The sequence below is a fragment of the Archocentrus centrarchus genome, chromosome 7 (genome assembly GCF_007364275.1).
Source record: "Archocentrus centrarchus isolate MPI-CPG fArcCen1 chromosome 7, fArcCen1, whole genome shotgun sequence".
NCBI lineage: Eukaryota > Metazoa > Chordata > Actinopteri > Cichliformes > Cichlidae > Archocentrus > Archocentrus centrarchus.
Window position 1 is genome coordinate 5,302,936 of NC_044352.1, and position 21,609 is coordinate 5,324,544.

The following is a 21,609-nucleotide window of genomic DNA, read 5'->3' on the forward strand; positions in this document are numbered from 1 at the left end:
CCCCCAGCCTTGATAGCTGGGGATTGGTCCACCAGGGTCTCCACCCTTGGCCGCCATCCGACACACACTGCACCCAACCGCCACCTCCTGCAGGTGGTGGGCCTACACAAGGGGTCTTGGCCATGTCTGCACGCCTGAATGCATTCAGTTGCTGCCACGTGATTGACTGATTACGTATTTGTTGGCTGTGGTCAGAAGGTAGAGCAGGTCATCTACTAATCGGAAGGCTGGTGGTTTGATCCCTGTCTGCTCCAGTCTGTATGCCAAAGTATCCTCGAGCAAGATAAACACTGAGTTGCTCCTGATGTGCTCATCGGAGTGTGATTGTGTGTGTGTGAATGTTAGGTAGAAAGTGCTTGTATGAATGTGTGTGTAAATGAGTGAATGAGACATGCTATATAAAGTGATTTGAGTGCTCCTATAGAGTAGAAAAGCACTATATAAGAACCAGTCCAGCATAACTAGTTGAACAGGTGTACCTAACAAAGTGACTGGTGAGTGTATGATCAGATTACACACACGCACAGTAGTTCCAGCAGTATGAAGCATGTGTAACACAATATTCAAAGCACAAACCAAATTAGTTCATTGTTTGTTTCTGACTGAAACAAGTTGTTCAGTAACTCACACTAAGATCTGTCTAATATCATTTATCAGAACATTACAAGCTACCGGTAAGTAAAACCTGAAGTTTATAAGTGCTGCTATTTGGTAGTTAATATGTATCTTTGGTTTTTAGAATAAACTGTAGACGAACAAATATGATTATATCTACTGCTGAACTTTGAATGTGGTGGTTTGTGGTGTTGATGTTGTTGTGGGTATTTGAATATTATTTTGCATGTGTGTAATTTTTACGTTTTTTTTTTTATTGTAAATTTGCAACTTTTTTCTTGATATTTTACGACTTTAATCTCCAAGCTTCAGAGGCTTTTATTTCTGAATTTAACCCCACCACCATCGCCCAGCCACTTGCATTGGAGGAGAGGGAGGGCGTGTCCTCAGTATTGGGACGCGGCCCGCCCTTCAGGGCACGTTGTGTCAGTATACGGACGCGGCCCGTTGCACAGGTAAACAGATGCTGAACTTTTTGCTGCCTCCGCCGGTGTGATCGATCCCACACCGCTTCAGTGTAGGAGAAGAAGCTTGTGGTGGAGGAGTGACGGCGGGTCGAGCGTGTGTTTGTCCCGGACAGCTGCGGAGCAGGAGGAGCGATTTAACCCGGAAACTTAGAACGCTTTTCATGTCCACATCAGAGAAACAACAAAGTTCCTGTTAGCTGTTAGCTTCAGTTAGCAGCGTGCGTCCGCTGCCGGGTCATCCAAACCGGGGTAAAGTCCCAGTCCGGGTCGAGAGCTGCTCGGCGGGAGGGTAGGACACTCTGCAAATGGCAGGAGTTTGATAAACGACTTTGTACGACAGCGTGCCGTCTGCCGCCTGCTGCACATACAGGATAGTTAGGAGCTAGCGCTACCGGAGCTAACAACCCGGAGCTGGACTCCGTGCACCGACATACCGACTGTGGATGTTCAACAGGTCACCGGGTGCTGCTGCTGAAACCGGGTGAATTTATTCCAGAGCTCCCTGAGAACCGACAGCACACCTGCGGGACGACTGGAGCCGGTCCTGGTTGTCTGTAAGTCAGACAGAGAGCGCGAGCAGCTTCATTATTAATGTTATGTAATCACTATATGTTTATTACCGTTATATAACAGTGTGAAATATCCCACAGCATGTTTACCTTATATAACAACATTAAGTCATTTGGTAACATATAGGGCAGAGCTCAACGTCTTAGGTCCGTTTACGACACATTTATAGTACACAAACGTCACATTAATGCATTCACGTTACATCGGGGGGGGGGGGGTCCAGCTCATTTTAGTTGATGGGTCATACAGCTCAGTGTGGGCCGGCCCACTGAAACCATTGCATAATCCCCTCTGGGTCATTCCATGTCAAAGCGGTAAAATCTGAGGAAAAATCCCACGTGACCCCCAGAATCAGCTGATTGTTTTGATACAATAACTTTAGTGTGTCTAATGAAGTAATGGGAATTTTTACCTTCACACCAGCCTCTGAGTTATTGGCCCTGAAGTAGGAGTGAAGTACGTCTGAAAACACATCTAAGCGCTGTTAGAAACTGCACATAAATCAACTTTAGAACCACTGCAGGTGTGACAGTCTACACCCAAAATCTCCTTTTTTTTTAAGGATTTTTATTTTTTACAACCAACTTTGAGCTGTAATATCAGGGGATATGTCATAGATTCAGCTGCAAAAGTGCACTAATTTAACGTGGAATAGGTGGCTGGTTAAAGAGGTTATAGCATATGATGATCAGACACCACTCTGTTCTGTAATGTGAATATCTGCTTTGCTGTTTCCAGGGGCTCTTTAAATGCTCAAAGTCCTCTCATGTGGGGTATTTTGGGTCTAAGCAATAACATAATTTTATGTCTTTATAGAACAACAGTTCAGTTTATTGAAAAGACAAGTTTTTAAGGACTTTTCTGCATTTCCTGCATTCTGCTGAATGGTTCATGCACCAGTTTTTGTACCCTTTCTGCATCAGATTGCAGTGCTCATGACTTTATTTATGCAGCAAACACGGGTGACACATCAAAGGGATCTCCCAGTTCAGACTGGTTGGACTGGTCACAGTATGACAACAGGAGCCGTGCCACAAATGGACAGATGTTGACATTGTTTCCACATCCATGCAGGTGGTGGGTCGTGCTCTGAGGTCATCATGACATTTCCTTGATGCAAAGCACCGCAGTCCACAGCGGACCTCTCTGGGATCAGGTTTGGTTTGGACTCCCGTGACACGCTGCGGTGTCTGTGCCCTGATTAGTCGCTCGTCGGCTGTCTGTCAGCATGCAGCTGGCCTATGAGAAACTGCCTGCTCAGCTGAGGCGGAACTCCAGACTCAGGAAATTGACGGCCATTGTGCTCGCCGCGTACGCGGTCAAAAAGCTGTCCCCGTACCTGTGGAGGAGGCTGCAGGTACACGCACACCTGTACACACAGAGGTTATCATAGTTGAACTAAATATTAAAACTAGATGTGAAAAAATATTTTAAGCACTTCAGATAAAAATTAAAACTAGACTTTAAACATTCAGATAATTGTGCACTCCAAAAACTAGCTAAAGTAAATGTTTACAGTAAATGTGGCCGTCAAAGTAAATAATCCAGCTTCAGCATAGTTAAGGTTACAGATTCACTTTGATGTGTATCGCAGCACTACACAATTTATGGCTCTATAAATCAAGGTGTCACTAAATAATAGCATTCAGTTTTCTTTCCCTCTGGCAACTTTTCTCACACACTGAGAGAGATTCATTTCCCACAGCAAACTCTCTAAATCAGCCTCAGACACTCACATTCATGCAGTTAGTCTGTTATGTTGTTGGGTGAAGCAAGGCTCCCCCCCTCTTCACTGCTTTCTCAAGCCTGGGGCTAGATCCTGATAACACTGTATATCATGATGGATGTAACCACAGTGGCACCACCCATGGTTTTGGGCTCGTAGCCTGAATCTTAGCTTTTTTTGGTCTCTGCCATGTCAGTCTTTTTGAAGCCAGAAGTGAAGACAGTTTAGAGTGCTAAATTTTCTGTTTTCTGTGTCACAAAATATGTTTTACAACTGGTTTTTGCTTGTGCTGTTGTTGGTCCGTCAGCTGGCTGCAGAGAAGACAAACACACACAAAGAGCTGAAGTGAAACCGAGTGTTAGAAACAGTGGGAAGTGTCCACTGCTGGTCTGCAGGCAAACAGACACGGTCACGGTACCATAAATTAAGCATAACTCTAAAAATGTTGGTAAGCAGTTAGCAGTTAAACTGAATGAGTGCAATGCACAGACACAGATAGCTGCTAATTAGCTCTAAGTAACACACCAATAAAACACTAGAAACATCGTGGATGGTCTGTACCTCACAGCAGGACATATAATTTGCCTGATTATTCCATTCAAATGGAACCCTAACTTTAAGCCTCACCAGTATCCAAATGGACAGTGATATACTAATTTCACCCATGTACAGTTGTTATGATGGGGGAAACTATCCATAGATGCCAAATTTTTGTTTTGTACCAAGCTGTAAACATGTTTATTTCTGCTGTAAATTTGGGCATTTTAACATGGGAGTCTGTGGGGATTGACTCACTTTTAGAGCCAGCCTCAAGTGGCCATTAGAGGAACTGCAGTTTTTGGTATCTGTGTTGACTTCATCTTGTACCTCCTCCATTCCTGCTCTGCCCTGCACCTGGACTTACAGGTGTTTCCTCAGTTTGCAGATGGCCTGATTGGCTTTATTTGAGCTTCATGGTGTTTTTTACAAACTGAGTGCTGCATGTGTCTGTGACATTTGTTCATAGTGCTTTAGCCAATGGATTTTATTTACTAATTGCCATATTAGTGACAATAGCTTGATAGGAGAAGCTTCTTACAGCAACAACATATTTGACATGTTTTTTATGCCTTTCTGACGCAACCCCAAAGGGATTTTTCTCTCCTTCTGGTCTTAAGCCAGGAACCTGTCACGTTATGCATTATAGATACCATGTCATTATTGTAATGAGAATAATGATAATGCAGTTTCTCTTAATTGCGATAAACGTGGATGATGTGATGTCGTGACAGCCCTAACAAAAGACTCCTTTAGTTTTATTCTTTGGTCAACAAACACAGTACAAGGATGCATTAGGTCAGGTGTTTGTTGAGGCTGGGATGTCGGTGTGAAGGTGAGTCAACCTTGACAAAGTGTTCTGTTTGTTTTGGAGTCTCTGTCCTGTTCTTCTTAAACATTCACAAAAACACTGAACAAAAAGAAAAGGATGAAAACTAAACTAAAAATGTGATTAAAAAATAAATTAAACACAATAACTGAGAATAAACTGTACTGAAAACAAAAATGCACAGACCTGTGTACACCCATACAAACAGTACAGATAACTGTGGGTTTGTTTTTTCAGAGGAGTGCAGCAGGCAAACCGCTGGCTGGATCTGATCCACCTGTGGGTGCAGTCAACGGTGTTGATGATGGCGCAGAGAAGAAGAAGAAGAAGAAGAGTGACAGCAGGTGTGTTTTTAATTGGCAGTGTTCGCTCACCTGTAGAGCAGCTCCTGTGCTTGTGTGTAGGCCTTCAGGGTCGACCTCAGGATGAACTTGTGATGTGCGTTTCTGTCCTCAGGTCTCCGTCGGTAAACAGGGAATTTTTCCTCAGACTTTCTCGGCTGCTGAAACTCTTGTTTCCACGGTTGCTTTGTCCAGAGATCGCCCTGCTCGCCTTGCACTCTCTCACTCTGATGTCCAGGACCTTCCTGTCCATCTACGTCGCTTCTCTGGATGGTCTGTCTATAAAGTCATTAGTTATTGATTGCACACTTTCCATTGTAGGGCTGGGTGATATGGACAAGAAATCTTATGGTGATATTTTTAGGATAAAGGGTGTGAATCATGATAAACATCTCAGTATTTTTTATAAGAAATCAACAGGTGAGATGTAACACTTTTATTAGCAGAGCGATCAATGAAAATTACAGAAAAGTGCGGTTCATAAATCATATTTAAAAGCAGTTGATTTCTCTGTCAGGAACCTTAGTCTGTTGTGCTCATCACTAATCAGCAGCATTGATCTGCCAGGTGTGATAGTGCGGTGTATCGTTCAGAAGGATCCTCAGGCCTTCGTGCTTCAGCTCTCCAAGTGGCTCCTCGTCGCAGTTCCTGCGACTTTCATCAACAGCGCCATCAGATTCCTGGAGGGTCAGCTGAGCCTCAGCTTCAGAACCCGATTGGTCAGCCATGCCTACCAGCTGTACTTCACCAATCAGGTAACACACGCTTACACAGACAGCTACAGCAGGTGTGTTATCAGGACTAATATCTGAGTTTTAAACTTTACTGGTTCGCACACGGACGGGCGGGGACAGTCTTTAGAGAACAAAGTCGAGACCAAGCAGCAACATTTGGGGCTGTTATTATACGAAGTTCCAAAAGCTGCAGTTGCTCAGGTGGCCACTTGAAGCTGACTCCAAAAGAGAGTCAGTCCCCATAAAGTCCCATCTTAAAACGGCCGACATTACAGCTGTAATAAATCTACAAATAGAAGTTAAAACTTTGAGGAAACGTAGATGAGATCTAGAAGCACCACCTTCTCTGCAGCCGAGCTCAATTAAGACAAAGTGAAGTGAAAAATGGGAATCATGAACATCGTGTCCTCTGGACTGAAAATGGACATCCAGCTTGATATCAGTTAGAGTGCATGGGTAACTTGGACATCTGTAAATGCAAATGCATACAGATTATTGGGCACCATGTGCTTCCATCCAGGCCTTTTATTTCCAGGCAAGATAATAGCAATCCATATTCCATTAGCATTATTCCATTTGTCACTTTGATGAATATGAAAAGGAGACCTGAACTGTTGAGCAGCTGAAAGCCTGCAGTATTAACGGAGGATTGGGGGAGCATTTGGCTTTGAAAGCTGCAGCAGCTGGACTCCTCAGTTCCCAAACAATGAGTGTTAAAAGACGCCGTGAGAAATGTTCGCCTGTCACTGGCTTCAAATAAATAAAATAAAAATAATAGCAATTCTCCTTTTTTCAGTATTTGTTTTTTGTCTTTGTGCTACTTTCAATTAAATACACGACTTAAATTATTTGCTAATCTTGCATTCTGTTTTAATTCACATTTTATACAGCATCCCAGCTTTTTTAGTAAACTGGACGGCTGCCAGACACATTTTTCACACCTTTTTGTTGCCAAGTTCAAGAACAAGACAGTCAGCAGAGCCAGGCAGGCCATGGTTTCCTTACTTGGACAGCAGAGAAAGTTCTATTTATGTTACCCTTAAGGAAGGTTAGCAGAGACAGCTGCTGTACTGCTTCGCTGAACACTAAAAGGTTTCACGTGGTGGCGCAACTTTGTGCTGCAGTAAATCTCCAGATGAATGCCATTTATCTCCCGCCTTATCCATTATCAGTCAGTTACCGGCTTATCTTTAACAGGCCCTTATTTTATCCTCATGTATCGCACTTGAGGACGATCTTTGTGTCCTTTCTCGTTGTCTTGTTGTAACTCTTCCACCAAGTTTTGTTGGCCCCCATCCTGATGGAGTGCTCTGAAGTCTGTGATTTCTGATGCCTGTTTGTGACCTCAATATTTATCACTGATGATCATGTTGATTGTATGTTCTGTGATCTGAGCCCACTTGTGTTATCTTCCGCTCTGCAGACTTACTACAGAGTCAGCAACATGGACGGCCGTCTGTCCAATCCCGATCAGTCTCTCACTGAGGACATCGTCATGTTTTCAGCCTCCATCGCTCACCTCTACTCCAACCTGACCAAACCCATCCTGGACGTAATCGTCACCTGCTACACGCTGCTGCGCACCGCCCGCTCCAAAGGTTACTTATGCTAGCTCTGAATGATTTAACACATGATATAAACATATTTGTGTGTGTTTCATGAAATTAATCCTGCTTTCTTGCTGAGACTGAGGTTGTTCTAACTGTTTGTCTGCATTACCCTTTTCTGATCTTCATCCTGCAGGAGCAAACACAACGTGGCCATCGGTCATCGCCGGCCTGGTTGTAGCGCTCACGGCTAAAGTCCTGCGCTCCTGTTCGCCTCGATTTGGGAAGTTGGTGGCCGAGGAGGCAAAGAGGAAGGGAGACCTGCGATACATGCACTCACGAATCATCACCAACTCAGAGGAGATCGCCTTCTATGGAGGACACAAGGTAAAAAAACATAAGCCCCACCCCCATCCTGAATGTAACACAGACAACTGAAGTTTAAAAGCCGTTTCAGTCACAGGCAGGAAGTTGCCACCATCGCTGTTTAATTTGTAGGAGGATCGCCCTGTCTGCGATGTTCATGCTGAGTTTGCATGTGTTTGATTCGTAGGTGGAGCTGGCCCAGCTGCAGAGGAGCTACACATCTCTGTCCTCTCAGATCCATCAGATCCTGCTGAAGCGCCTCTGGTATGTCATGTTGGAACAGTTCCTCATGAAGTACGTGTGGAGTGCCTCCGGCCTGGTGATGGTCGCCGTACCCATCATCACCGCCACTGGATACTCTGAACACGGTAAACACACTCCTGTTATCAGCGTACAGTGTAGCAGCCACAGCACTGGTGCTCCTAATGAGATTCCTGCTGCTTCACCTTTGACCTTTGATGTCCTCAGACTCTGAGGAGGTGAAGCAGGCTGCCATGGTGATGAAGGAGGAGGAGCTGGTGAGTGAACGGACGCAGGCCTTCACCACGGCCAGGAACCTCCTGAATGCTGCGGCCGACGCCGTGGAGAGAATCATGAGCTCCTACAAGGAGGTATGCGCACTGTGCTCCCTCCTCTGACTCTCTGTCTCTGGTCGATTGGTAACTGAGGAGTATTTGATGAATGCAGCTGATGGAGGGAGACCATCACCTCCCTTCTTCTCTGCTCCTCTGTTCCTCCAATCTTCACCTTGTGTTTCTTCACGGTCTCCTTCATGCCGTGTTGGCGTTTGAATGACCCACACTGACTGCTGTGCAGGTGACGGAGCTGGCAGGTTACACTGCTCGAGTCTCTGAGATGTTGGATGTGTTTGAAGATGTGAATCAGGGAATCTACCGCCGTTCTGCAGACAGAGAGGAGGAGGAGGAGTTAACAGCTGAAGGAGGAGGAGCTGTTCAACACGGGCAGAGAGTCTGTGGTCCGCTGCAGATCAGAGGTGAGTCTTACATCGTGGTAAAGCAACTGCACCACTTAACTCCGAACTCTAACCTATGTTTGTTGCTTTACTCACTAAAGGGCAAAACACCGCCCACGCACAAACTCCAAACAGGAAGTTGAGGTAGCTGTCTTGTCTGTTGTGTTGTGTGCAGGTCAGGTGATCAGTATGGAGAAGGGGATTCGCTGTGAGAGCCTGCCAATCATCACGCCTACTGGAGATGTGGTGGTGTCTAGTCTCAATATCCAGGTAACACACACACACACAGAAACACGCAGCAGCTGTGAGCTTTCAGCTGTTCTCTTCTGTTTGATGTCCATTATGGCCAACGGTAGTTCTCAGTGTGATCAGTGTCACCTTAGTGTGCAGATAGCATTTGTGGCCACATGATGGCACTGCTGCAGCCCACTTCCACGTCCTCTTTGCCATCACCTTATTTATCTCAGTGGGCCGGCTCCACTGTCCACCGTAAGCACCAAAACCATCACAGATTTAAAAGAGGTCGCCCGTGTGTGCTACCGTGACAGAGCTGAACTGTTTATTTTTACTTTCTTCATGGCCAAGAAACTTGAGGGACCGATTCTCTGATTTGAGCATCTTCCTAGTTCTTGCCTTACGGATGGGAGGAGAAGAAACTATTAAATAATTAGTTTGCTCTGTTTTGTTAAAACATCACAGTTAAGCAATTTCATGCTAACGTAATTGTTCTGTAACTTTCAGGTTGGTTGTTCCTCCCATGCTTGCTTAATGAACTGTTTTTTCTCTGAAGCGTCCCCTGCAGCCCCCGTGTTTAACGCCACAGCGCTGTGAACTGTGGGTAATTTCCCTCAGGCAAAGTCTGCAGCAATTAGAGAAAAGCATGCACAAAGGACTCAAAATCTCTACCAGAGAGTCCTCCTGCAGTTTGTTTGACAGTGGGTGACAGACACGGAGTCTCCACTGACTTAGCAGGAACAGGCCTCAAAGACTGTCAGTCTGTGAGTGTGGACATTGGGATTGGGCTCATTCTTTCCATTTGTGCCTGGGGTCAGAGGTCATCGCTCATTAGCATCTGCTGAAACAGTGAGAGTGTGTTACTTTGTGCGTTTGTGCGTGCTTGAGGCACAGAATGAGGTTCCTGTGTTCAGGACTCAGAGGATGAGAGAAGAAGAAGAGGAACATTGATGGAAACAGAAACTCCTCTCTGTTGTCTGGTTCTCGACCTTTGACCCTTCGGCTCTCTCAGCCCGTACTTTGATTGGTCTCTTCTATCAGTGTGTTGTTGTGAGGAGGACCTCAGAGAACCAGTCACATGTTTACAGACACCACAGGGGCCTGCACAGAGAAAGAGTTCAGCATGCTTAGGGTAGATTTTTGTTTATTTTTGGCTTAATTAACCCAACAAACACAATCACACTAAGCTAAGGACATGCGTAGAGCAGCATAACACAACAACAAGCTATAACACTAAACAAAAGTAGAGGATTTAAAAATATAATGTAGGATAAAAGAAAGACAGCTGCTGTAGCCAGAGCCAAGAAGGAAAGCTGGTCCAGACTGTACGGTTATTAAAAAAATATCCAGCATATTATTTTTCCCTAACTGGCCTTTGTATGTTTTTACTGGGCTGAAATAAAGTTTCTGTATTTGTAGATTGTTAATATAAAATACAAATCTAAATCAGGAAAATAATAATTATCCAAAGCTTCGAAATAAATGCATCAACACAAAAAAAAAAGCACAACATAGAATTGTACAAGTAAAGTAAAAGTTGTGCGTCGGTTCGGTGCTTGAGTAAACATTATTACATACTTTGAATTGTCAGCACGCCCCTGCAGTCTGCAGGTACGGAGAAGGAAGGAGTCGGCCACATTTGAAGATAATAGCACAGCGAGCTGGCGGATGTCTCATATTAGGCAAAGGCTTGTTGTACAGGTGGTCCGTACACCTGGTGTTTGTACCCGTAAAGGCTTTGATTGCAGTTACAGTAATGACCATAATTGTTGTCAACAAAAGATTATCTTCACAGTGCCAACTCTTTGTTGTCCTCTGCCTGCGTATCCCCATGAGAGGAGAGAAGCTACAGCTTCACTCTTAATTACACACACGAGGACGATGCTATCAGCCTTTATGTGGGAACAGATCGAGACCGCACGGGATGAATGCTGTAATGCTGTTTATGTGAATGTGTTTGAGCCTCATAATAAAACCGGACACCGTCAGAGAAAAAAACGGCGATGGCCGATGCATTCATGTAATGATACTGATGAGCATCTCTGTCAGTGTCTTTGTACAACTTTCAGCTTGTAGCTCAGCACAGCAAAAAGGAGTTGGTGCTATTCAGCGGTTCCACAGTGGAAGGTAATTATTTACTGAGATGTTCTCAAAAACGCAGATCATTAACTTTGCAAAATAAAACAACGAAAACTCAGAAAACAGTAGGACTTTCAAAAACTGCCACATCATTAAGATAAAAGTAGCTCTGACTTTATTTACAACTGCATATTCTGCATATCCTGTTGCTAAGAGTAAATCTTAGCAACAGGCTTATTAGCCGTAGCCTTGTTCTTATTCTTTCAGCTGCAGCCTGGTGGTGTTAAAGAGTGTGGGGAACAAGAAAAGAACAAAAAAGTTCAAGGTTTTAGTTCTTTAATTAGGATGTGGAGTATAGACCTACACTGAGAACCTGTGTTTCTCATTCATGCTCAACAGCCTGCAGATGATCTGCTGAAGACATCGATCTGCTGATCTGTTTTCTCAAACACAAGCTGCCCCAGAGCACGTTTTCCTGAACCCAGTCTAAACCTGTGTGTGTGTGTGTGTGTGTGTGTCAGGTGGATGATGGGATGAACGTGTTGATCACCGGTCCAAACGGCTGTGGGAAGAGTTCCCTGTTCAGGATCCTCAGCGGCCTGTGGCCCGTTTATGGAGGAGTCCTGTACCGACCAGAGCCGCAGCACATGTTCTACATCCCACAGAGGTAATACTACTGCTACTTCTGCTATCTCTACTACTACTACTGCTGTACTATCTGGAGCCACAACTCTACACCAAATTTAGTTCAACTCATTATATTTTTATGGCTCCAGTTCCCATCAGCCATTACAGAGAGTTTTACAAAGTTAAGTAAAGCCCTTCAGTGTTGTAGAAGGTCCCTTGACTACCTCACAGAGGTACTATTACCAGTACTACTAGTTTACTGTGGTTTGTCTGTTCTTGGCCTGTGTGCTTTACAGGCCATACATGTCAGAGGGGACCCTCAGAGACCAGGTGATCTATCCGGACTCAGTGGAGGAGATGGTTCTGAGAGAAGTCACAGATTCAGACCTGGAGGAGATCCTTCGCACCGTCCACCTGCGCTACATCCTGGACAGAGAGGGAGGTCAGTCTGTGTGTGTGTGTTTATCTGTGCTCTAGGCTCTGATTTATAAAGGGTCAGACTGCCTGCAGGTGCATGCACAGTTTTAGTGTGCACCTATGTATCGTTTTATGAATAAGGATGCAGATGCTGTGCTGATGCCATCCATTCAAGAACAGCTTGCATCTGAATCTAAAAACACACACAGTCCTAAATGTAGTTTGATAACTGTGGTGGTACTGTGGTAACACTGTGGTGGTACTGTAGTAACACTGGGGTGGTACTGTGGTAACACTGGGGTGGTACCGTAGTAACACTGTGGTGGTACCGTAGTAACACTGTGGTGGTACCGTGGTAACACTGTGGTGGTACCGTGGTAACACTGTGGTGGTACCGTAGTAACACTGTGGTGGTACCGTAGTAACACTGTGGTGGTACCGTGGTAACACTGTGGTGGTACCGTAGTAACACTGTGGTGGTACCGTGGTAACACTGTGGTGGTACCGTGGTAACACTGTGGTGGTACCGTAGTAACACTGTGGTGGTACCGTGGTAACACTGTGGTGGTACCGTTGTAACACTGTGGTGGTATTGTGGTAACATTGTGGTGGTACCGTAGTAACACTGTGGTGGTACCGTGGTAACACTGTGGTGGTACTGTAGTAACACTGTGGTGGTACCGTGGTAACACTGTGGTGGTACCGTGGTAACACTGGTAACACCTGTGGATGTGTTTCTCAGGCTGGGAGTCGGTCAACGACTGGAAAGACGTTCTGTCCGGAGGAGAGAAGCAGAGGATGGGGATGGCTCGGATGTTCTACCATCGGTAACTGTCACTGTTTACTGACTGAATGATGCTCACAGGGTCTGACTGTCCTCTGGCTGCACTTTGGACACAGACATCATAAAAGAGAGAGCTGGCACTTTGAAGAGAGGTGGATTCAAACCCAGAATTTCTAGCTTTGAGGCAGCAGTGCTAACCTGCATGCCATGCTGCCCAGTCACACACACACACACACATTCATACTCTGATGGTTGCATCAGAGAGCAACTTGAGGTTCAGTATCTTGCCCAAGGATACTTTGAGCTGACCTCTGGGGGGTAAATGGGTAACACCCCCCTCCAATGACCTGGAAATGTGTTAGGAGTGTGTGTGTGAGTGTGTGTGTGTGTGTGCCGTTCCACTGCCATGTTTGTCAAACCAACACGTTTCCTTTTTCCGTCAGACTGAGTCGTGCCTGCAGCTGGATCAGATGCAGCCGTCAGGGGCCCGTTTCTGTTTATTCTGTCAGATTATGCTGTGATATTAAAATAATGATTTCATCTGTTGCCACCTTTACGATGACTAACATACTGTAAGCAGCCTGTTTATGAGCCACGAACAGATTTAACACCAGTTCAGACATCTGACGACAAAAACAGGAAAACATGTTTCTGAGCTGCAGTGAAAAATATATTATTGCCTGATATATTCAAAGCTTGACTGATTGTAGCCCACCTCTGTTCTTACTCTGTCAGTTTTGTGGTTGGTGTATTTTCTGCCACTTCTCTTCTTGTGTTTATCTTTTCCCAGGATGGAGAAAATATTAAAGGACAGTTTAGCCCAAATAAGTGCTGCAGTGATAGGTCGAGTTTGCATTTAAGGACTATTTTCTTTCTGCCAAACTGTATCACACGGTTAAAAGTTGTCCCCATTTGGCTGTGATGTAATGTTAGCTAGCTACTAGCCGATGAAGACAGTAGAAGAAAATTGTTCCTGCATGAAACTGCACACAAAAAGTTGGAAAGCAAGTCATGATTTCTGAAAAGAGACGTTTTTTTTTTTTTGGGCCCTTTGATCATCACGGGGGAGTGCCGTTTAGCTCAGTTATATTCAAGAGAAGGCAGACATCTCTGCAGCTCATATTTCAATAACAGGGTGACTCACACCAGAACAATCTAAATGGATAAACAGCATGCAGGCCAGAGGTTTTTAGCTGATTTTAAAAGCTTGGAAAGTTAACCAAACCTGTCAGCAGAATGTGAAAAAAACAACAGCTGTAATGTTATGTTCACGATGTCTGTGTGTTGTGTTGCTCAGGGTAGCATCCAAACTCCGCTGAATCCAACAGCATTCAGCCTTGTGTTTCCATTTGTAGAGAATCGTGTTGTTTTTATAGTTAGTCGACATATTTTTGTAGCTAGAAGAGCAGAGAGTACGCATTTGAATAAAACATTTACAAAGAAACATTAAATTAGTTAGAAGCTGCCTTTTTTTAGATGGCAATACAAAATAATTTCATACATAGAAGCATAAAAATCATATTGATACTCCACTTAACATTCATTCAGTGTGTGCTCATCGTAATGATCATCTTCTCTGTCTTTGTGTGTGTGTGCGTGCGTGCGTGTGTGTGTGTGTGTGTGTGTTTCACCCAGTCCTCGGTACGCTCTGCTGGACGAGTGCACGAGTGCCGTGAGCATCGACGTGGAGGGAAACATCTTCCAGGCCGCAAAGGATGCTGGGATCGCACTGCTGTCAATCACACACAGACCCTCTCTGTGGTCAGTACGCACACACAAGTCTTGTGTGTTGAAGTCTTAAAAAGTTTTTAAAAGTTTTATAAATGAGGTTTTAAACCGTGTGCAGCAACCCTGAAACCCACAAACTTACAGCTGGTGAAACATCAGACGCCAAAAGTGCCGATAAAACTCCGTCAGACCGATTTAAGTGAAGTCAGAACACAGAGATGATCGCGTGGCTCTTGAGTCTAACACTGTGGAGCAGTTTAAGGATGAGCAGTGAAGTCAGATTGGTTTCATTTGCAGCCTGCAGGGGGCAGCATAGGTCTGAGCTGCTGCCAGCTGCCACACCCTCCAACTAATCATCTCCTCCTCTGTCTGACAGGAAGTACCACTCTCACCTGCTGCAGTTTGATGGAGAAGGAGGATGGAGGTTTGAACCTCTGGACGCCTCTACACGTCTCTCTCTGCAGGTCAGTGTGTATGTGTTCAAATGAGGGCTCTTTGATTGGTCAGTGGCAGCAGGTGTTTTATTTGAGCATGTGCTGCTGCGAGATCATGTGATGTCAGACCCAGAAAGGTGTGTCTGGTTTGCTTGCTTGTTTTATGAAGCTGTTAGATTTATAATTAAACTAAGCATAAAAAAAACAGGCTTAAACAGGTTTGTTATTGAGCCATAACTCTCAGAAGCACTTAAAATGAAGGCACCTGTCTATGATTTCCCTTGAATAATGCAGCACATACGGCGTTAGTCAGGAATGGCCATGGAACAAAAGAGAAAGGCAAATTGTTCAAATTGTTTGGAAGATGAGTCATTCTTCTGAAAGCACTGTCATCAGTCTCTTCCAGTAATGCCAGAAAAGCTGTGATTACTTCTTTCTAATGTGACACCACGTCCTGCTTTCAGCTCAGAACACCTGCTTCGAGAAGTAATTTGTCAGACTTTCAATTCATGCCAGATTAACACACGTTTGGACACCAGAGCTGCGCGACAAATAATATCGCTACGTGTTTATGCTGGATGGCAACACTGAGATGTCAAAAGGGTTTTTAATTAAAATATAAAGCGCAAAAATATGATTTTGTAGTGCACATTGAAAGCTGTTGAATGTGCTGCAGTTTTACAGACACGTAAACAGTTTTCACTCTGTTGGAGATAGCGCTGTTTCTTTGGCAGCAGCTGCTGCGTTACCTGCAGATCACAGTAGCACTGAAACTAAAGCCGTGCTCTGCAGTGGACGCGGTCACCAGCAGCAGCAGCACTGATCAGTACTGTTTAAGTGTGCGCTATACTTAGGACTTTTTCACCATTCATCTCTGTCACACCGCTCTCTCCCACAAGGAGGTGAAGCCATTACAGTCCACCTGATTAAAAAACTCAGTTGGTTAGCTGCGCTAATTTGGATCCAAACTCAGAAAAAAACCTCTCAGAACGTGACCGGCAGCACTTTCCCTCTGTGAGGTAAGAAGCATGTTTTTGTTAGCAGAAGTTGGTGGGCTTGAAAAGAGAGAAAACTTTGTCAACTGCTGCCACACACGTAGTTTTAATAGTTAACGTGAACCTTCGAGCTTTGGACCTGTTGGTGTTGCAGCAGGCTAACCAGCCCAGAGTGTGGGTATGGGAATGTACACTAACCCTGAACCACTGAATAAGCATTTATACCTGTACACAGGAGGATGGGAGGGTATGATTTACATGTGGGTGTAAGAGACAAGAGGTACAACATGAAGGGTCAGGAAGATAACAGTGGGTGACAGGACCAAAGACTAAAACGTACACAGGTGACGGGGTCTAAGGATCAAACACATCAGGGGGTCGGCATCTGCCTTCTGCTTACAGGGCCTGAACAGTGAGTCTGTCTCAATAATCTTCATCATTCGGCCGGTGCTGCAGCTCCCTCAGAAAGAGCCCGACATGCAAAATAAATGCTTTATATAAAACATAATCATTCATATCATTTTGTTATATTCCACACGTCCCAAGCTTCACCCCGATGTAACCAGGAGGGAAATCACTCGGATCAAGTCTAGACTTACCTGTTCATACATTCACACAGAAATCTGACAGAGAGCCTGTTATAAACGTGGCCCCTGCCATAAACTTCAGCTCTCACCTCTGTATGCAAATCAGCATCAGTTCCACTTGTAACGGCCTGCACGGGCCCACGTTTAGAAACCCACATTTGCCTGCACCCTCAGAGCTCAGCACTCTAACACCGAGATAAATCACAGAGGCTAAACGGTTACTTTATTTTTACTCCTAATTGTCGGTTGTATTTTATTAGCCGTTTGCAGAGTGAATTCTAATAATAGCTCACTGCTTAATACATACAGAACGGCAATGCTGCTCCTCTCATTGGGTCATGAATTCCTTTAATTAAACTGAATCTCGGTTATCTTTGACTTATTTCTAAGTTAACGTCACTTATTGCAGCTTTATTGGCTTGTTAGACTCTAACGGCTTAACTTAATGTGACAGGAACTGGAGAAATATTAAAAACCGGGCTGATCAGTGATGCCTGATTCTTAGTTTCCTTTTTTAGGTAGGATCACAAGGGCTCTCCCTTCTTTCAGCAGGGTTAACAGAGGTCACGGGACAGAGGACTGTGACTGTGGACATTTCTTCTTTAAAGGTCTTTCCTAATTATCATCTGCAGACTTTAAACTTTTAGACATGGTCATATGAATTCTTTCTGCATGTTTTGATAACTTTGGTTAATTTTAGAAAGCTTTTCACTACTTTTAAAGGCAGGAATTTACAAAAAGCATCTCAAACGTTTGTGTGCCGCACGGTGGACACGGGGAGGATTTGTTTGGGTGAACGCGCCTAGTTATCGGGGTGGCGTTCAGAGTGGACGGTGGCTTTGCAAACTCCTCGGCAGAGCTTCATTAAAATGCTTCTATTCATTCTGGTCACACGTGATCCCCCTTCACTCTGTTTTTTGGTCACATGATGAGATTTGGAGGTGAAAGGTTGGGTTCCTGGCATTCACATAAAAAATAAAATAAAATCCTAAGCCTAATGATGGCTTGTTATCAGTTAGGTGATTTAGGGTTTAAATGTTTATTTTCATTTATGATTTCTCCAGGAAATAAAGTGTTTTTTTTTTTTAACCCTCTCCCTGCCAGACTGGGGAATTTATAGCCTAGAAATATATTTCTTTACCCATTACCTAATGTTTTTTTGTAGGTCTGCTCATTACAGCAATAATCAGTTAATTAATAGGCACATACAGATCAGACCACCTGGATCTCAGTGCGATACTTATGGCTGTTCAGATATCACTGGAACACCCACACACAGCTTAATACTGTGTGTAAACAGCCTTAAACTTGGCAAAGAAAAATCTTGCAGAAGTTAAACAAGCTCAGCATCCTGCTTGTGAACCTTTAGCAGCTGCTGGATTAGTCCTGTCTGTATCTGACTGCTTCGTACCCGCAGGACGACCCCCCGGCGTCAGTTACGGGGCGTTCGGCATCTTTAACTCCGTGAAAGCGATGCTCACTTCCCGCTGTGATCATCCCGCTGCGTGGAGGAGAGAGAGGGGAGCCGATCACTGAACCTTCCCGGCTCGTAAACATGCTAAAATTACTTCGACCCCTCTGACTGCTGCCTTTGCGCATGCTGCGGTTACTGTGGTAACCATCAGCACCGCAACAACATGCCTGCGGCACATGATGTGTGAGCGAGTGAGGTCAAAGCGCGGAAGCAGCGAGGAGAGCGGCAGCAGCCAGTCAGCTGTCTGCTCGCTGTCATGTGACTGATCATTAGTGGCTGCAGGGCAGCTGCAGTTTATCATTAGCCTTCAGATTTGAAGGTAGATTTTATTAATACAGAGCGTGAAGTGTTTATTAACCTGCGCTCGTTCACCTGAAACAGTGAACGCAGCACGTTTCAGCAGCAGAGCCTGCTGTGGATCTTACACTGCAGGGAGCCCAACAGGCTCCACCACCTCACCTTAACAGTGATGATGATGCTCAGTTTGAAGCGTCATGGAGAAAACTAAAATAGGGACAATCAAACAAAGATACATATATTTAACATTACAAACACAGCGGCAGGATTTAAGCACATCATCGTACATTTGATCTGTGATCAAACTCTGATTATTTAGACTGGTGCACACAGTACTCCAGTCCAATCCTTTCAGTTTCTTCTTCTTCAGCTCAAGTTAACTTTTTTTTTTTAACTTTACCCTCGTTTATGTGACGAGCGTGTTCATGAAGTGCCGACTACAGTAACTCAAATCATTAGTTTAGAGAAGCTAAAATATTTAACAGTACTGATATTTGCAACCATACTATATGTTGCATTTGTGGATCATGTTTGCAGCCACATGTAAAGGGAAATTAAGGGCCAGCGTGTACAAATTACACTGAACATTCATGCAGAAATAAACCCAAATAAAAGGAATTTGTGTACTCGCCCTCAGAGAATGAAGGCTTTCCAGGATAACAGATGGTCTATCATTAAATCCCAGTATTTATGGGAAAATACCTGCTGTGTAGCTGTATTATTGATAACAGGTGGAGAATCAGATACACTCTCCTCTGGTGTGTTTCTGTACCACCTTGTTCACGCCGTGTTGGTGCAGCCTGAGATGCTCAGCAGAAATAGTAGAGCCCTGTGATTAGAGCACTCAAGAATGTATTGATCGCATGTTGGTAGCTGACCCTAAGCAGCCCAACCTGATTTATTGATAAAGGTCTGTGGATGTAAATGTTAATCAAGTTCTTTGCATCTCAGTAGAAGGAGTGAAGTGAGGGTAAACATTGGATCACTTCCCCAAAAAAGGGAACACAGGATATCTATTGTCTGAGAGCTTTGTGCCTTATGTTTACATTCTGGGTGTCAGGGTTACACCCATAACGGCAGAGTTGTTATAGTTTTGTATTTATCATTATTTGCATTTTTATTTCATGTTCAGTTTTTGGTTTTGTTTCATTTTTCAAAAGTGTGTTTGCCCGTTTCAGTTCAATCTTTCATAAATGTTTTATTTAGTTTTTATATCAGGGGCCAGATTTAAGAAGTTCTGAGCTTTTATAACACTATAAACTCAAAACTCCACCAAGTCAAGTGGGACTTATGCTTCTGTGTTAAATGTACGCCATAGGTGCGCCTTAACCTGATGTGCACCTTCTTAGAAATATAACTCCGCGCCGCGTTTGTGCAGCAGTCCAGCTCTCACCGGCCTGTTCAGTACCGGCGTTTTCTACTTTTTTCTGCACTTTTTTCTCCTATGTTGCTTTTTTTCTGCAACCGTTTTTCAAATCAGCTCGAAGAGAGAAACCCCACCGTCAACTAGTGTTTTGGCTGTGAAACTGCAGAGCAACACAGGCACATACACATAAACAATGGTGTCAGCTACTTGTGTTTTCTAGATTCAGCGCAGAACTTAAATCACACATTAGGTGGCCCCCAGTCAGTGAAACACCCCCGCCTCAGGAAACAACTGCAATAATGTATTTTAGCAATTGTGACCAGATTGACTGAAACTACAGACATTTCCTACATGTTATTTAGTTTTAGTTTTTTAAGCCATCCATCCATCCATCCATCCATCCATCCACTTCCACTTATCCAGGGAGAGAAACCAATGACTCAAGCAAGCTTTACTTCCTTAAGAGGTTACACCTTAGCTGTTTAAGCTCCTCCCATCATGCATAGGCATCAGTTCAATCCAGTGTCAGGCTTCCATTTGGACTTACAGTCTGTTGCTTCTTCACCTGTAGAGTAAACACAACATTGCTGACCAGCATTCACCTCAGAGATCAGGCAGAAACAGGCGGCTTACAGCACACCACGTTAAAGAAACAACCCCCCAAAACTCAGGCCATAACCAAAATGATAATAACTGTATTAGATCCTGTTTGCAGTGGTGGTGTGTGAGACTCTGTTTCCACAGAGAGTTAGAGAGAGGGCAGCCCAAAGCTGCTGATTCAGGAGCAGTTGACTGTTGACTGGACCTCCCGAAACAACCGGCGCCTTCGGGCACAGAGACAAACAGATGATGGATTTAACAGTAACAGGAAGTTCAGACAGAACACAAACAAGTTCACCACCTGTAACAAACACAGCTGAACAAAGTATTCACAGAAAATGAAACACAACGCATTCATTATATTTGCCTGTGTCTGTCTTTGTGGTTTCTGTGATGTGGTGTGTTTCAGGAGGAGAAGCATCGTTTGGAGAACCAGCTGCTGGGAATTCCTAAGATGCAGCAAAGACTTGCAGAGCTGTGTGTCCTGTTGGGGGAGGCGGAGGGGGAGGCCGAAGGGGAGAAAGAAGAGAAGTGACCCTCCTGAGGTTACATAGTGATGGGAGAGTGATGATATTAATTGCTGGTTGGGATGGAGAGAAAAAAAAAACACACACACACACATTTGTATTCCTTTTCTTGTATGGACCTGGCATTGACTTGATGTGTCTTCAAAACCCTTATCTTTGAACCTCAAGTGTCCCTCTGTACTGGACAGGAAGTCCCCACAGAGCAGAAATACCCTCATAAAGTACAAATGCCTTTGTAAGACAGAAATATCCCCAAAGTGTCCCCAAAATGCATAAATGTCCTCATAATTCATAAATGTCCTCACAGTGAAGAAACGTCTTTACAGTTCAGAAGTGTCCTCAAAGTGAGACAATGTCCTCAAAAAATGTAGAAGTCTCGCCAAAGTTCAGAAATGTCCTGGGGAGCAAAAGTGCCCTCACGATGTAGAAATCCCCTCATTGTTCACAATGTTCTGAAATGTCCTCATAATCCAGAACTGTCTCTATAATGTGCAACTGTCCTCATATCACAGAAATCCCATCATAGTGCATAAAAAATCCTTGCTATGCAGAAATGTCCTCATATTGCCGAGTGCGCCTGGTGGATGGTCCACACGTAGACAAACATGTACAGTACCAGAAAAAAGTTTGGACACATCTTCTAATTCAGGGGTTTTTCATTATTTAAAAGGTGTCTTGGGTGGGGGGGGGGGGGGGGGGGGGGGGGGCTTTGCTGATGACACTGTTGGCAATTTATTCAAAATCCAAGGTGCACT

The 21,609-nt window shown here is 44.3% G+C and overlaps 1 protein-coding gene across 1 annotated transcript; it reads left to right on the forward strand.

The window, feature by feature from the left end:
- The first annotated feature begins 1,055 nt into the window (after nt 1–1,055).
- abcd1 (ATP-binding cassette, sub-family D (ALD), member 1) lies at nt 1,056–21,522 on the forward strand. The gene is made up of 17 exons (XM_030734544.1): nt 1,056–1,636; nt 2,727–3,009; nt 4,982–5,088; nt 5,201–5,358; nt 5,653–5,840; nt 7,243–7,417; nt 7,563–7,753; nt 7,920–8,100; nt 8,201–8,343; nt 8,549–8,726; nt 8,881–8,975; nt 11,540–11,685; nt 11,942–12,087; nt 12,805–12,889; nt 14,482–14,607; nt 14,951–15,038; nt 20,737–21,522. The coding sequence occupies exons 2-17, from the start codon at nt 2,881–2,883 to the stop codon at nt 20,860–20,862; spliced, it is 2,262 nt and encodes a 753-aa protein (XP_030590404.1). The 5' UTR covers nt 1,056–1,636; nt 2,727–2,880; the 3' UTR covers nt 20,863–21,522.
- Nucleotides 21,523–21,609: the final 87 nt, after the last annotated feature.